This window comes from Xylocopa sonorina, chromosome 9 (assembly GCF_050948175.1).
Source record: "Xylocopa sonorina isolate GNS202 chromosome 9, iyXylSono1_principal, whole genome shotgun sequence".
Classification (NCBI taxonomy): Eukaryota; Metazoa; Arthropoda; class Insecta; order Hymenoptera; family Apidae; genus Xylocopa; species Xylocopa sonorina.
Genome location: NC_135201.1, coordinates 12,353,568 through 12,367,669, shown reverse-complemented (window position 1 = coordinate 12,367,669; position 14,102 = coordinate 12,353,568). Strand labels below are relative to the sequence as shown.

The following is a 14,102-nucleotide window of genomic DNA, read 5'->3' as shown; positions in this document are numbered from 1 at the left end:
CGCTGGGTTCCGTCGTACGAGAAACTGATTTTGAACGCAACGCGTCACGAGTGCACTATATTTACGTGATTGGCTAATGTTGCGACGTGTTTTATAACACGTTCGATAGGAATTCTGTCTTCCTTTATTTGCATCCATTCTCGATTCGCGCGTTCATTTTCTCTTTCTATCGTTTTCTAACAGTCGCGAATCTACGATTGGAGCTTTCTAAGTCGCTGCTTCCGCGACAGTGCGAATAAATAACGTCCCCCCATTTTTTATTTACAAAAGCGAGAACATCGCTCGTAAGAAAAGGTTCACGCGTTCTCTGTCTTCTCCTCTCGTCGATAGCTTGCTGTAGTCGCGAAGAAAAGGAAAAAAACAGCCGAAAGGAAAAAGAGAAGAGAAAAAGATCAATATTCAGGGAGTTTCAGCCGTGAAGAAATCGGCTAGCGGCTGCCTGGTATCGCGGGTAATAAAGATAAGGGGTTTCGAGCCAGGGGCAGTTACGTTTAAAGTATCGAGCCGACGTTTTCACGAGCATCGAAAGATTCAACGTTTTATATTGTATTTGTAACGAGCGGTCCAGCTCTGGAGAGAATTGATGGTCGTACCGTTGAACTTTACGCCGCATCCTTTTCTTCCATCGAGACTCGAGGTATAAAAATCGTGGGACGCGAAAATAGGGTAAACTTCTCGTCTTGATTCGAAAATCCTAGCAGCGCTGGGCTGTCTCGACGGAAGAGCCGGTGGAAGGGCGCGGAATCGAATAAATATACAATCAAAAGCGACGAGGGGAGGCGCGACGAAGGGGACAGTTCCGCTTTGAACCGCTTCCTCGTGTTTGCTCGCGTCGCTATTTATTTTCTACATTTCTGGGATATCAACCGTGAGCTGCAGTCTCGACTACGCAATCCGTGAGCCGCTTAAACTAAACTTTTGTATCGAGATACACGAGACTGGAGGATTCTTCTGGCTCGCTTTTAATTAGCGACTAAGATCGGAAAGGACCTGTGAACGGAGACTCTGAGGACGACTTCGAGATCGAGAACAACCAGACGAGAACGTCCGTCGAGAGAGGGTCGGATCGTGGAAGAGATTTCACGGGGCGATAGAAAAGTATCCGAGGTATCTCGAGGAGATTAGTTAACAAGATCACTTACGACTGTCAACGGTCTGTAAGCAAGTATACTGAATAGGGGGCCATGGCGGGCTGCGCTGTAGATGATCTACTATGCAGTCAGCCAGCCATGTCAACGATGTACATGCATCGCGTGCACAGATAGGTGCGTACATACGTAGGATTCATTCAACTCGATGGCTGTGCAAGTAGGGCTGCGATGTCTGCGAAACGGTAATGGAACGGCAAACGACCGGGGATTTACCCCGTTGGAATACCCTAACAAAGCTTCAGCCGCCGCCGCGCTAGCTCGAGAAGAAGTAGCAAGGAAAAAGATTCGTAAAAAATTTACATAGCTGTTTGGCGTTGGCGTTGGCGCTGGCGCTGGCGTTCGCGGTAATTGCGTTGTATATTTCACGTTATATCGTAGCTGAGAGCAGCTGTTTCTCGCAGGACTGCCTTAACCGCGCCCTCGCAACCCCCGTCGCGGCGTGTGATTAGATCGGAACCGGTGCGCCAAACGTGCAGCCTCGCGTTTCAGCTTTAATGCCCGCTCCAAGAGAAATAACCCTCTGGAAACCTTGCAAGATTCATCATCGGGGAATTAACGGGCTCTGAACGACGTCGTTGTTAACAGTTCATCGTAATCGTAACGGGGTGGACGGTGCGCGCCACGATGCTGAAACCCTCGATCCCCTTTGACCCTGTGTCACCCTGTCCGAACACCCTGCGCGTCCATACGCGCGTGAAACGCGGAATGTCTTCTTTCTTTCTCTCGGCCAGCGTGCCATCCATGGACGAAGGTTTATGCGCATTCGTTTCAGATTTCAAACGCTTTGCCACTTCGAACATCGGTAAAGCGTAGGAATTCTAAAACAAATACCACGCTTTTCGTTCGTTGCCCTCGGTTGTGTCCTCCTATGTTTCCAGTCTTCCTCGTCTTTGAAATCCTGTCGACGTCCACCAATCGCGGTTCGACGAAAAAGATTGTTCCTCCGCTCTCGAGACTCGAGCTGGACACTTTGGGGGTCGAAGAAAGCCCAATCTTAGCTGCGCTCCGAAAAAAACTTTCGTTAAAGCGTACAATCGCGGCTCCGATAGCCTCGTATCGAGCCGTTCGTTTGCGAGAAACGTTCGTTAAATGAACCGATGGCTCGTAATGCGATTTACCGATAAAGGTCGTTAGTACTCTTGGAAAGTTCGCGTCCGCTTACGATGACTAAACTTTGTTTGCATTTACAGGAAAAGATTGTTCGCGGTAACGATCGATAGTATTATTAGCCCCAGAGAGCCTATTCCTCGTTTCAGGCTGGACTCTCTCTCTCTCTCTCTCTTTCGAGTCGGAATCTCTGCCAGTCCTATTTAACGGGTATTTTCTGAAAAGAGAGCAAAGGAGGACTTTTTCCCCGTTCTTCTTGAAATTCTTCTCGCGGTGTAGATGAAACACAGCCGTGTACAGCCTCGTGTATTTATTGGCTTCCATCCCATCGCTTAACTCGGTTGGCATTCGGTCAAAAGTGATTCGAGTACTGCGAAAACATTATTCGAGCTCCCTTCGCCCTATTATTCCTCGCAGCGCGCGTGCAGGATTCTGCTCCTCTCGCCTTTGCAGTGAGATTCCTCTAGTTTAATTTTAATAGACGACAGGATGGAACTGCGCGTTTCGTAGTGTTTACGCGGGCAGGAAAGTGTCTCGGGAAAAGGTTTCGACGCGACACGAATCTTCCATTCCTCGAGCAACCATTATCGATACGTGTCTATGGTATATATATATATATAATACGTATGTATAGTTGGGAAGGCGAAACTTCCTTCTTCGTACATAGCGCCTCGTTTCCGTGTGTCAGCAAGACCAGCGGGGACGCGCTCGGGAGGAAAATTATTTCTAATTGGTTTCTAATAATCGTCAGACACCGCTTCCGTCCAGGTGATACAGAGATAGTAGTCGGACAGATCGCGTCTACACATCGAACTCGATTCTCTCCATTTTTTCTCCTCTTTTATCTTGCAAACTTTCCACCCGGGAGAACTTAATTTAATCCCTTAATCCTCTGATCCGTCCATCAGGTTTAAGCCGCCTTAGCCGGCCGCCGGTCTCCTCTTCCATCCCCTTTCGCCATTCTTCTCATTTTTGTCCCTCTGTCTCGCGCATTCGAAGAATAATTTCAACGGTAACTCGATATTTAAGCGAATAAACATCAATTTCTAGCCTGCGGATCAGCGAGTGGAAATTGCGAAAATCCTTCGTCCCCCGTCGCTGGCACCGCGAACGAACTTTCAAAGCGACTCGATTCATCGTGGAACAGCGCTTCTATCTCGTTTACGACCATACGTTACCCGCCAATATAGCCGAAGAAGAAGCTTAAAGCCGCGTTTCTACTCGCTAGGCGTCCTAGATATTTCCGGTGAAAATTGGAGACCCTCTCCTTACCTCGTGACTTTCACCCTGCGCACCGTCGTCGTCTTCTTACCGTGCGAAATTTAATTTCATCCTCGGTGCCAGACTAACCCTCGCACCACCGCATTTTTACCCGCACCTGACGAAATTTCCGATTTCCTTGCCTCTCTTTTTTTTCAACTTTACACGCGTTCACGATTCGTCGCGGCTGACAGAATCATTCGAGGCGATAAATCGGTTTCTGGAAGATATCGATCGTATTTGAGTCGCTCTGAGACATCGTGGAGGTTAAGGTTCGATATGGAATTAAGATTAAACGGAAGATCGGCTCGTTCCTCTCGTACGAGTCACTCAGTGAGAGATAGCTACCTCTTTTGGCTCGTGCCAACTGTTCATTTCCTCGTACGTGCTCGCGAACCGCCATGCTTGATATCGTTAACAACGCACATCTTCGATACGACGTTCAATTGCAAACGAGTGTTATCTTGTTAGCCGATGCAAACTCATTAATTTAGTAGGGCAGATCGGCTCGGAACTTTACCCGTGGCCTCTTTGAGAAATCTTGAAGCTCATTAAATGCTCGAGCATGTGCGCCCGGGACCTCCTCTTCTTGTACCCTTTCGAACTTTTCAAGTAATTATTTTTTACGCCGATCAAGTTTGGCGCGGCTACTCGAGAAAAGACTCCTACCACTCCCCCTCCTCTCGCCTTTCCATCTCGCCTTCCATCTGCGAGTACAGGTAATTATTTAAATGAATCGCGACGCCATCGATCGCTACATGTTGTCGGTTGGTTATTGGGAAACTTTTCGTTCGCTAGGGAAATTAAACGTTCGAGATTAGTCCGGCTATTATCGGTTCGATAAGATCGAGCCACCGTTTCACCAGGGTCCCGCTCGAACCGACCACTGGCCCTTTCAACGTTTTCAAAAGGTGGCAACGGCACTTTTCTAACGCGACTTAATTAATGCCCATAATGGAACTCTCGCAAGGATGACGGGGACCGAAACACCGAGTCGGAGGGCACTCGAGGAAGACAAAAGTCTCTCGTTAAATTGAAAACGTTCATTGAATTCGGTCTGTTTCTGCTGCTCGTGTCTTGAAATTTGATCTCAACTAATCGAACAGCGACCGCCTTCGTTGCGTTAGATTCTATCTTGGTTATTCAATTATATTTGCCCTGACGATTGACCCGTTTTCACCTCTGTCGTTCGATTCCGATCGATTACGAGAACCGTGGCGTGTTCTTGGTCGAACGTTTCCCGTGCGAACCGGGGAAATTACACAGAGCGACGCGTACGATGCATAATTGCCCGGCTGGATTGCCGAATAATTCCTGGTGACCGCGTTCGATGGATGAAAAAAGAATCTTATCCGATCGCGGCTGGAAAATTGAGCGGAACGGCGACAGAAACGCGGGACCGGATGAGAAAGAACGACGCTCGTGAATGGTAACGAGGAAAATCGGATGCGGGCACGTTAATTACGCGCGTTTCTCCGTGTCCGGCAAATTGGATTCTTCAATTCATCGATCGATCCGACGTCGTTGTCGAGCTGGATACGCGCGCGTATATCGGCGTACCCACGCAATAATAACCGTTTTAAATATTCGTAGCCATCGTGAACCTCGGTTGTAGTCAACGAACGGTTTCAGAGGATCGATCATCGAATCGACTACCTCGAAATTACTTCTAAAATTATTGCTGCGATTTAAAATGTTCGAGATCGATTGGTTGAACGTCGACGCTAAGGTACGTAGAGTACAAACACGATCAGCTGATACATCAGCAATAGCTTCGCAGAGCTCCAAGTCCCATCGAGAACGATCGAGAGGATGAAAGGCGGGAAGATCGGTAGCCAGGAATCGATTCGCGTTGCGGGCGAGGGATACGGGTCGCGGAGTAACGTTATTTGCACGATCGGAGGGTAGATCCGTGCTGGAGAAACAGAGAGAATAGGCGAGGAGGGGGTGAACTCTGAAATCCAGGCAGCTCGACGAGGGTAAATGTGCTTATTCTGCTCGAAAGGGGGCGACGCGACGCGTGGAAGTAAATCTAACGGGGTCGAAGTGACGATAATATCTAGCTTCCCCGAAGGCATCGCTCCATTAACCGATATCGTGCAGGCTCGTTTCTTTCGACGAGCCGTTCTCACAGCGAAGTTATACCTTCCGAAACGTGGGATCGGTAGTCACGGGTAGGCTAGCTTGCCCCCGGACCAATTACCCGGCCGCCGTTTCTCTTCGCCTGGGGCGAGCGTGCCTGTTGGTTATTTCGGCTGCAGAAAATCGTCGATAGCAACGCGACGTTAATTAGTCAGCCAACCTTACCCCAAACGGCGCGTTACAACCCCCGTGAAAATTAGCCACGCGACGTACGCGCGAGTTCATCTCGTACGCGCTTCGACGTGTAAATCTGTAAACTTTCTCTTTACCTCTTCTTGCCCTCCGTTACGAGATCACGCAAATCGCGGGCAACGAGTGCGCGCAACCTGTCGCCACGCGACAACTCGACGAGGTTAACGCGCATAACTTGGCGAACCCTGCGACCTCGTGGGAGTTGGTAATATTCGGCGACGAATGGACGGGAAATTGCACTCTTCGCTCGTCTACGCGACGCAACGTTCGTTTCCACGATCGCGGCGATCGATTAACGCGCGTGTGTGTTTTTCCATCGACGCCGGAAGCTGATGGCCTTTGATTAAACGACCGATCGCGTCCTCCCGATTAAAGTAAAGGTCGCTGGTGTCGGCGAGAAACAGGCGGGGATTATTAATAAAAGTTGCTCGCTGGCTGACAACTGGACGAGGAGTTTTGGTTTCGCTACGGTTTCGCCACGGTTGCGCACGCTTGCGGAACCAATCAACGTGGAATCGTAAATCTCGTAGTCGCGTTGCGATCGAACCGGGAAAGGGAAGAGAGACAGGGCGGGCACAAAGGTGGAAAAAAAGAAGAACTCGCGAAGCATCCGGTATGTTCACGACAGAAGAGAGGAGGAGACCCTACGTCCCCTTTACCGGGCCAAAAATCGGCCAAAAGTTCATGTATTAAAAGTACCTACAAGGCCAATAAATTAGAACTGGCGCTCTGCCATTTCAATCTCGCGGATCTTGCTCGAGACAAGAACGCTGAAAACTCTTCTACGAGCCATCGTTTCGCCGGTAGCCGACTTGATTAATTGCCCTGCACGAATTGATTGATTCTGCGCGAACCTAACGGGTCTCTGTCTACCTGTGCAGCCGTACCAATCCTCTGATCCGAACTCTCTGCCAATTTCTAAATGATCAGAATGCTTAAAGGCGTGCTTTGTCCGACGTTATACCCCGCCGCGTGAATCACACGTACGCGTGTATCAGGTAAACGTGGCGCGATGCACAACTGCCGCTCGGTTGGGTTCCAACGGGGGGCGAACCTTCTCGATGGTTGCCAAGGACGTCGCGGCAAGGGTTCGAGGATTCACTACTTCAAATTACATTATTCTTCTTCTCTCTTCCGTTGCTCCCCTACGTCCGCCCCTTATGGAAACGATCTCTGCTTTCCTAGCCACTTTATCGAGTTTTCTCCGTGGACAAATTATAGAGAGCGAGTCGCGCTTATCCCCGACCCCATCATCCGATCGAGTCCCTTAATTTCAAGAGCGAGGAGACGAGAAAAGAAGGGAGAAAAAATACCATAGCTGGCGACACAGTTTTATCGTTTCTCCCCAGCGCGCGCGGCTTCATATTCTGGTTTCGACTTGAGTTCCACCGAGAAGCACCCTCGACTAAATCGTCTAGGCAGAATAGCTGTTCCACGGTAACTTCCCGTGGCTCGATCCCCGTCCTCGACGAACCCGTCGAGAGCAAATTGATATTGGATCCGGTTCTCCGTGGAACTTTAAATCGAACAAAAGTTGCGATACGCGGAAACGAGTATCGCGCACGACAAAAAACACGAGCACGTATCATCCGAATCGTTCGCGATTCGGCGTGAGGGGGATGCACAAAGGAGGGAAGTGGATCGCGTTCGAGCAACAACGTTGCACCCGGTGAATCGCGATAAACGGTTAAACTTACCATTCGGTTCCGTCACAAATCAATGTGCCTCTAACGTCTATTAATATCGCCAGAGAGTGAGAGAAAGAGAGAAAGAGAGAGAGAGAGAGAGAGAGTTAATTGAAATTCGAAAAGTGGGTCTCGAGCTCGTTACTTTTTCCGTCGCTCGTTTGATCGTCGCTGCTAAATTTAATATCGATAATTTCTCTCGGCGTTTTTCTTCCGCGGCGAAATCTCGCGTAATTTCAATTTAATTAGAGAGTAGACGACGCGAGTTCTGTGCCGTGGTGCGTGAAGCGAGAGAAAGCCAGAAAGAGAGAGAGAAAGAGAGAGAGAGGGAGAGAGAGAGAGAAAGGAACGAATCGCTTTTCCGTTGATACGTGAAAAATCGGGTCTCTCCGTTGCGCGTAAGCATAGGTACGCGTGTCAGTGCACTCGTGACCCATCTCGTTCTTCGATGACGTCATTGCTCGCTGGCGTAAACCTATGACGAATATGGCGGGTTCGGGAAACGGGAGTGGCAGGAATCTTTTAACCGGCGCTCGATGCTGAAACGTCATCGGATGGGGTGTGCGCGCGCGAAAACCTGAATTCTAGATAATCCTATCCTCGATCGTTCGATCGTTTCGAGCGACCAACACCGTCGACGAGAAATTAATTGGAAATTTCATCGTCGCTGCTAGCGGGCTGTTTCGAGAAACCGTTACCGCTCGTTCGATCCGCGTCGAATTTGATTTGTACGAGAGAGAGGACGGTTTAAAAAGTTACTCTCGTTAATTGAAATAAGCTTGGAATCCAGACTCGTTCCTCGAATCCACTCGTTCTCAGCTGGCTCTACCGCCCGCCTGAGCGTTCCTTCTCGTGACGTTTCGACGGTAACGCGATGCATAGATAGGCAATTAATCACGTCGATCGAATCTTGATTCAGTCCGCATACGCAAACATACGGATCATCGTATCGTGACATGTTTATGGGACGCTTGGCCAGCTATAGTTGATGCAAACTTAATTGTACGTAATAACGCGACGGAACGTCGCCCCTTTGAACGAAAATTAATCGCATCCGCGAGGACCCTACGGCGAAGAAACAAAAGTAACCGAACGTCGTCTCGTGGAAACGATCTCGATTCGAGACGCGTTACTCGTTTATCATAAGGACGAGGAAAGAAGCGCGTGCACCTCTCGCGTGTCCACGCTTCTCTTTGATCTCGCGCGAACGCTTCGCGACTAAGCATCGTCGAGGGAAATCGATAGACGATAACGGGACAATAACGTCCTGTGCGAAACATCCAACATTCGGCGTGCGGTTTTACGCACAGCAGCGGATCGCGACATGCAAAGTGCGTAGTGTAGGATAACGTAACGTCAACGCTATTATGAATAATGCAGTTTCTGGATTCAACGCGGCGGAAATATGTACGGCAACGGTTACGTATTACGCCCTGTCTATTCGGGATACGGTCTATTTTATCATGAAATCGTCGTCCCCCCCCCCCCCCCCCCCCCCCCCCCCGGTCGTTGCCACGAACAACCGATTTCGCTCTTTCCACTACCTCTCCGCCAGCCCCTCCTTTCATCTTTCACCTCATCTTTCTCCTTTTTTCCCTTCTTTTTCTCTTATCTCGAGCGAATATTGCTCTCGACGAATTTCAAGATAGAGATATAGAGAGAGAGAGAGCGAGAGATAGAGAGATAGAGAGAGAGATAGAGAGAGAAAGAGCGAAGGGGAGGAAGTTAGGAGAGAACGAGAAATTGACGATAGAAAAAGAGGTATGGAGAAGAAAAGGACGTTCGATTGAACGCATGCAGCACGCGTTGGAGGGAAATACGCGTTCGCATACCGAACGCACACACGCTGTACCACTTTTATCCCCGCGTATCGGCCGACAGAGGAAGAAAAGAGAGAAAAGGGTCCGTGATTCGAGGGCGGATAACAATTCTCGGGCGATCTGCAACAGGCAATCCGTGTGTAACCGGAACACGCCATGCCAGGGGGGCTCGCGAACGATTAACGGCCGCGTCCGGTGGAGAATTTACGTGTACGGGCTGCGAAAAGACCATAGGCGAAACGGAGCGAACGCGAGGGGCGGCTGAAACGGGCACGTAACGATGATGCACGAAATTACAGGATCGCGTGCCAGCAAGCATAAATCAAGGAAGGAAGAGTAGTGGCCCGGAGATGAGAGATACCGGATTCCCGGGACATCGAGAAATCGCTGATCGAGCATGCCAATGCCTGGCTTGCCTCTCGCGTCGACCGTGGAGGAAATCCTTTCCTCCGTGGTGTCGTCGCGAGTAGACGCGTCGTTCGATTTCGCGACACACCAGGAAAACAATGAGACTCGTGGCCAGACGGCAAACAGAAAGGCAGGAGAACGATATTCGAGGGGGGAAATTGGTTGACAAACAGACGAATAGGTAGGTAGACAGGCAGGCAGGCAGGCAGGGAAGCAAACAAGCAAGTAAGCAAGCGAGTGTGCGAGCGAACGAGCGAGCAGGTAGATAGATAGACAAGAGCAAATAGGTAGGCAGGCAGGCAAGCAGGCAGGCAGGCAGGCAGGCAGGCAGGCAGGCGTTACCTCGCTTGGACGTGCTGTCGGCGCTGCTAATAAATCCAGGTACGGCAATCACGAGAACAAAGAGTCCACAGTGTAGCCAAAACATGTTTACGTCTTAACAACATTGTTTAATTCCATTTTACATGACGCTCGTAAAACACTACGATGGCGGTGGTGCTCATGTCGCGCATAATCAGCGATACTACCTGGTCGCCGGTCGGATCATGAGTACACGACTGACTGACTGGGTTACGCGGTTCGGGTAGGAGCGTAGAAGCGAGCAAAAGGCGAGAACCGAGGGCACTGAGTAGTTGTGTAGAGGCGCAACCAAAAAAAGAGAAACGAACTGGAGAGACCAAGCGTAGGAGCGAAAGGGCTAAGCGAAGGATTCGCGGAAGAAACAGGGAAGCTGACGTAGATGGTAATCAGGAGCGAAGAGAGAGAGAGAAAGAGAGAGGGGATGATTTGACGAGAAAAAAAAAGGAACGGAACCGAGTAGAAAGCTAGAGAGACAGAGATGAGAGAGAGAGAGAGAAAAAGAGAAAGAGCAAGAGAGAGAATGAGATAGAGATGAGATGCAAAACGAAAGAGAGAAGAATTCGTAGATGGAGGAGAGAGGAACGGAGAGGAGAGAGTAGAGTAGAGTAGAGTAGAGTAGAGTAGAGTAGAATAGAATAGAACAGAGAAGGCTCGCGGCGATAGGAGGACAAACCGGCACCAACGGTATAGAACGACGGGTCCTCCTAGAACATCGCGAATCTCCTGGTACACTGGACGACACGCGATAATGCACCACGCTAGCGCACTACTTCCGCGATCTGCGATCTCTCCGTACGTCGAAGGATACCCCCTACTCGCGCGCGCCCAGAGAGAGTGAAGGTCCCGGTCTCGAATCACGCCTCGGCTGCCATCTTCTACCTACGCCGGGAGTCTGGAGTATGAAAATATTCTCTTGCTGCCTCCCTACCCCACCCCGAGCAGCTTTCCATCCTAACCTAACCCCTACCGCGAGCTCTCGTCCCGTCTCCCACCCCTGGATTCTACACCCGCTTCGTTCACCCGCGCCGTACACCCGCGCAGAGCCACCACCAGCTTGGGACCACCTCTTATCGATTCCTGCGCCATTTCCCGTCATTCCTGTCAAATCAATAACGCGGTGGAGTCGGGTGCCGGTGCCGGTGCCGGTGCCGGTGGCGGTGGCGGTGGCGGTGGCGGTGGCGGTGCTCCCGACCACGGTGGCGGCTCCTTCTTCGCCACGGATCAGGCATCGATACAGAGATGCCAACTACTCTCTACCTTCTAGCCACCATTTTCCACCGCCACGATCACGAACCACCGCCACCCGAAAGATAGGACACTGCCCGGCTCTGGATGATGATGCTGCTGCTGCTGCTGCTGCTGCTGCATCCCACACCCCCGTCCACGTGCCGCCGCGTCGCCCGGACGTTGCCCCGCTATCTTCTCGCGTCACGCGATCGCCCCCTCGAACAACCTATCGCACAGCATCCGATACCCGCTCGAACCTCCTCCTTCTTCGAATATCATAGATTCTACCTTCTTCGGCGTATCGATTACAACTGAACGGGCGAACCTCTTTACCACGGCAGGGGCTCGATGGATATGTAAACCGTTGCTTCGTTCGCGTTTATTTTGTTAATCGTCTAAGCGTACGCGAAGGGTTGCACCAGAGGTTCGCGTAGTTTCCGTGTTGGATTGGGATAGTGGACCACTCCAACTTTGTCTTCTGTCGAAGGATACGGTAATCTTGGCAATCGAAATCTCTGTAAAGAGTATGGATGACTCTTTCGAGGGGTCTCGAATGTGGTCCGCATACTTGACGATCCACAGCTTCCGGGACGTGTCTCTGTTTTCTGAAACACGTACAACCGATGGAAGTACCTTGTCGCAACTAGTCAGACAGGTGTGTACGGGGCTCGCCTATCGATGCGCCGTGCTCCAACGACGATTTTCGGTCGGGTAAGCTTATTAACGGGTATTTCACAAGTGGCCGATCCTTCGACGAATACATTTGTCAGGCTACAGCCATATCCTTTCTTTCCCCGCGTTACCCCACATCGGAGCGCCGGCTGCAAAAAGATAGAGGTTCGATGAAAAATGGTCGACGACGCGGGTGAGAAACCGAGCAACCGTCCTCTCGACAAATTGTCGCTACGTTAAGTTGAATCGGAATCGAGAAGGAAATTAAAAACGTCCGCGATCCGTGGGACGCCGCTCGACGCATACTAATTACCAATGATCGAGGGGTGAAACATGTATTCGATCGAAAAGTTGCTACGACCAGCCTCTGAATCCAATCCTCGAACTCTCCGTGGAATTCGATCGAATAGATCATGGAAAAACGTCAATGAACGATTCTCATCACGGATGCACGCGATCGAGGAAGGCACAGGGCAAGAGCACCGTTTACATTAAAGGGTTTAATTCAATTTCTGAAGCGATCGCGTGCCACGGCGGCGTTTTATGTCGGAAAGATTCGGTTCCGGTATCGAGTCGACTGTTTCACGGTAGGAAATGAATTTTGCAGCAACACGTGTTTCGAAAGGGAAACGCGTTCTGGCAACGCGTTCTACCGCGTTGACTAATGAAGTGTAAATCAAAGAAGAAACGCCGGCAAGTTCCGCGGCCTCGCGCTCCCCTGTCTGTTATTATACATTAAATTATGGAATAGAGTGCCGATGCGAGGTGGTGCGAGTGCTCGCGAAACCGCGTGTAGCCTAGTTGCATCTTCGCGGTCAACGATCTTCTGACGCAGTGCGGATGCTTAAAAATTTCTTCCCCCGATCGTTCAAGGTTCGGATGAAACTGCGATCCCGCGACGATCGATGCTCATCTTAATCAGAATTACTGCTCGACTGATTTCAGTTTTATCGGGTGGCTCTAGGCGGGGCAACGTAAATTGCCCGATCTCGTCGAGTATGTTTCGAACGTCGGCACCTGCGTTGTTCATTCTGTTGTTAACATCGACAGGATCCAGATAGACAGGGCTAGGGATCGTTGTCGAATCATCGATATCAACGCGTTATCGGAGTTGAGGGTAGTAGCCGTCGTTATCGAGTGGCGATGTACGAGCAATGTTTGCCCGATATTAGAGGGGTGCGCGTACCCGTATATGTACATACCCCTTGGTAAGTGTCCCACGTGGGACGGGGATCGAAGCAATTTTCGCGCGAGAAAACGGCACGTGCCAGTGAATAAATCGTGCTCGTTCGTTATTTCCTCCGTGCTACCAGAGTCGCTCGGAAGCCGCGTCATTTTTTACCTACCGTAACGCGATCCTCCTTCTTCTCTTCTTCCGTTCCCCGGTTCTCTTGCCAAGCGAACGCGAAACTTTCCTACGAATTCTTCACGGTACTTCGTCATCTGTTCCGCGCCATTTCCTTTATTTCTCCTCTCGCGCTGCACCGACGCGAACTTTCCGCGATTTACTTTATTTCTCTTCAACCGAACAAACAGAGGGAGCCGACGACCGAGATAACGATCCGTGTATCGATGCTTTCAAGAAGAAGAGTGCCGCGTTATTAGCCAACAGGATCCTTTCGAGTCTCCGCTTTCATTCAAATTCGACTCGAGTCGAGTCTGCTCGGTAATACGGTGATACCTGACAAATATTTAGACGGTTTCTGGTCACTCCGGAAGCGGAGAGGCTAGAACCCGTTCAGCCTTATCCAGCCACTTTCTCGTCGACGATAATGGGCTCGTCTCGCTGGGTAAAATCTTAGGCTGCAATCAATTTACTCGGAACTGGTCTACGTGCGCGATTCAGTAAGATAACCGCGTGGCTTCTAAGCAGAGGCGGCCGCTACCGCTTTCTCAAGAGTGTAGATAGAAGGGACACCTTCGAGGCTAAGTTTTCTGAAAATGACTGACGGCGGATTATCAGATCGCCGGGAATTTCCCTCGTAAATTATTAAGACTCCTTCTGGACCTCGCCGTCTGCGTTTCTCCTACCTCGACTCCTCTCCATACGAACACAGCCACCTAAACCACGTTTCACG

At 50.4% G+C, this 14,102-nt stretch overlaps 1 protein-coding gene across 14 annotated transcripts in view; it reads right to left on the bottom strand.

Annotated features, from left to right (window-relative positions):
• The window catches only part of Mmd (disintegrin and metalloproteinase domain-containing protein mind-meld), a 39,490-nt gene extending 28,470 nt beyond the window's left edge, over window positions 1–11,020 (bottom strand). For 11 of the 14 annotated variants that reach the window (XM_076902222.1, XM_076902221.1, XM_076902214.1 and 8 more), the window contains exon 1: window positions 10,108–10,598. In XM_076902222.1, coding sequence (XP_076758337.1) covers window positions 10,108–10,192 — 85 coding nt within the window. In that variant the 5' untranslated portion in view covers window positions 10,193–10,598. Of the gene's footprint in view, window positions 1–10,107; window positions 10,599–10,798 lie in introns of those variants that run through there. The other 3 variants (XM_076902217.1, XM_076902216.1, XM_076902215.1) reach the window with 3 other exon arrangements.
• Window positions 11,021–14,102: the final 3,082 nt, after the last annotated feature.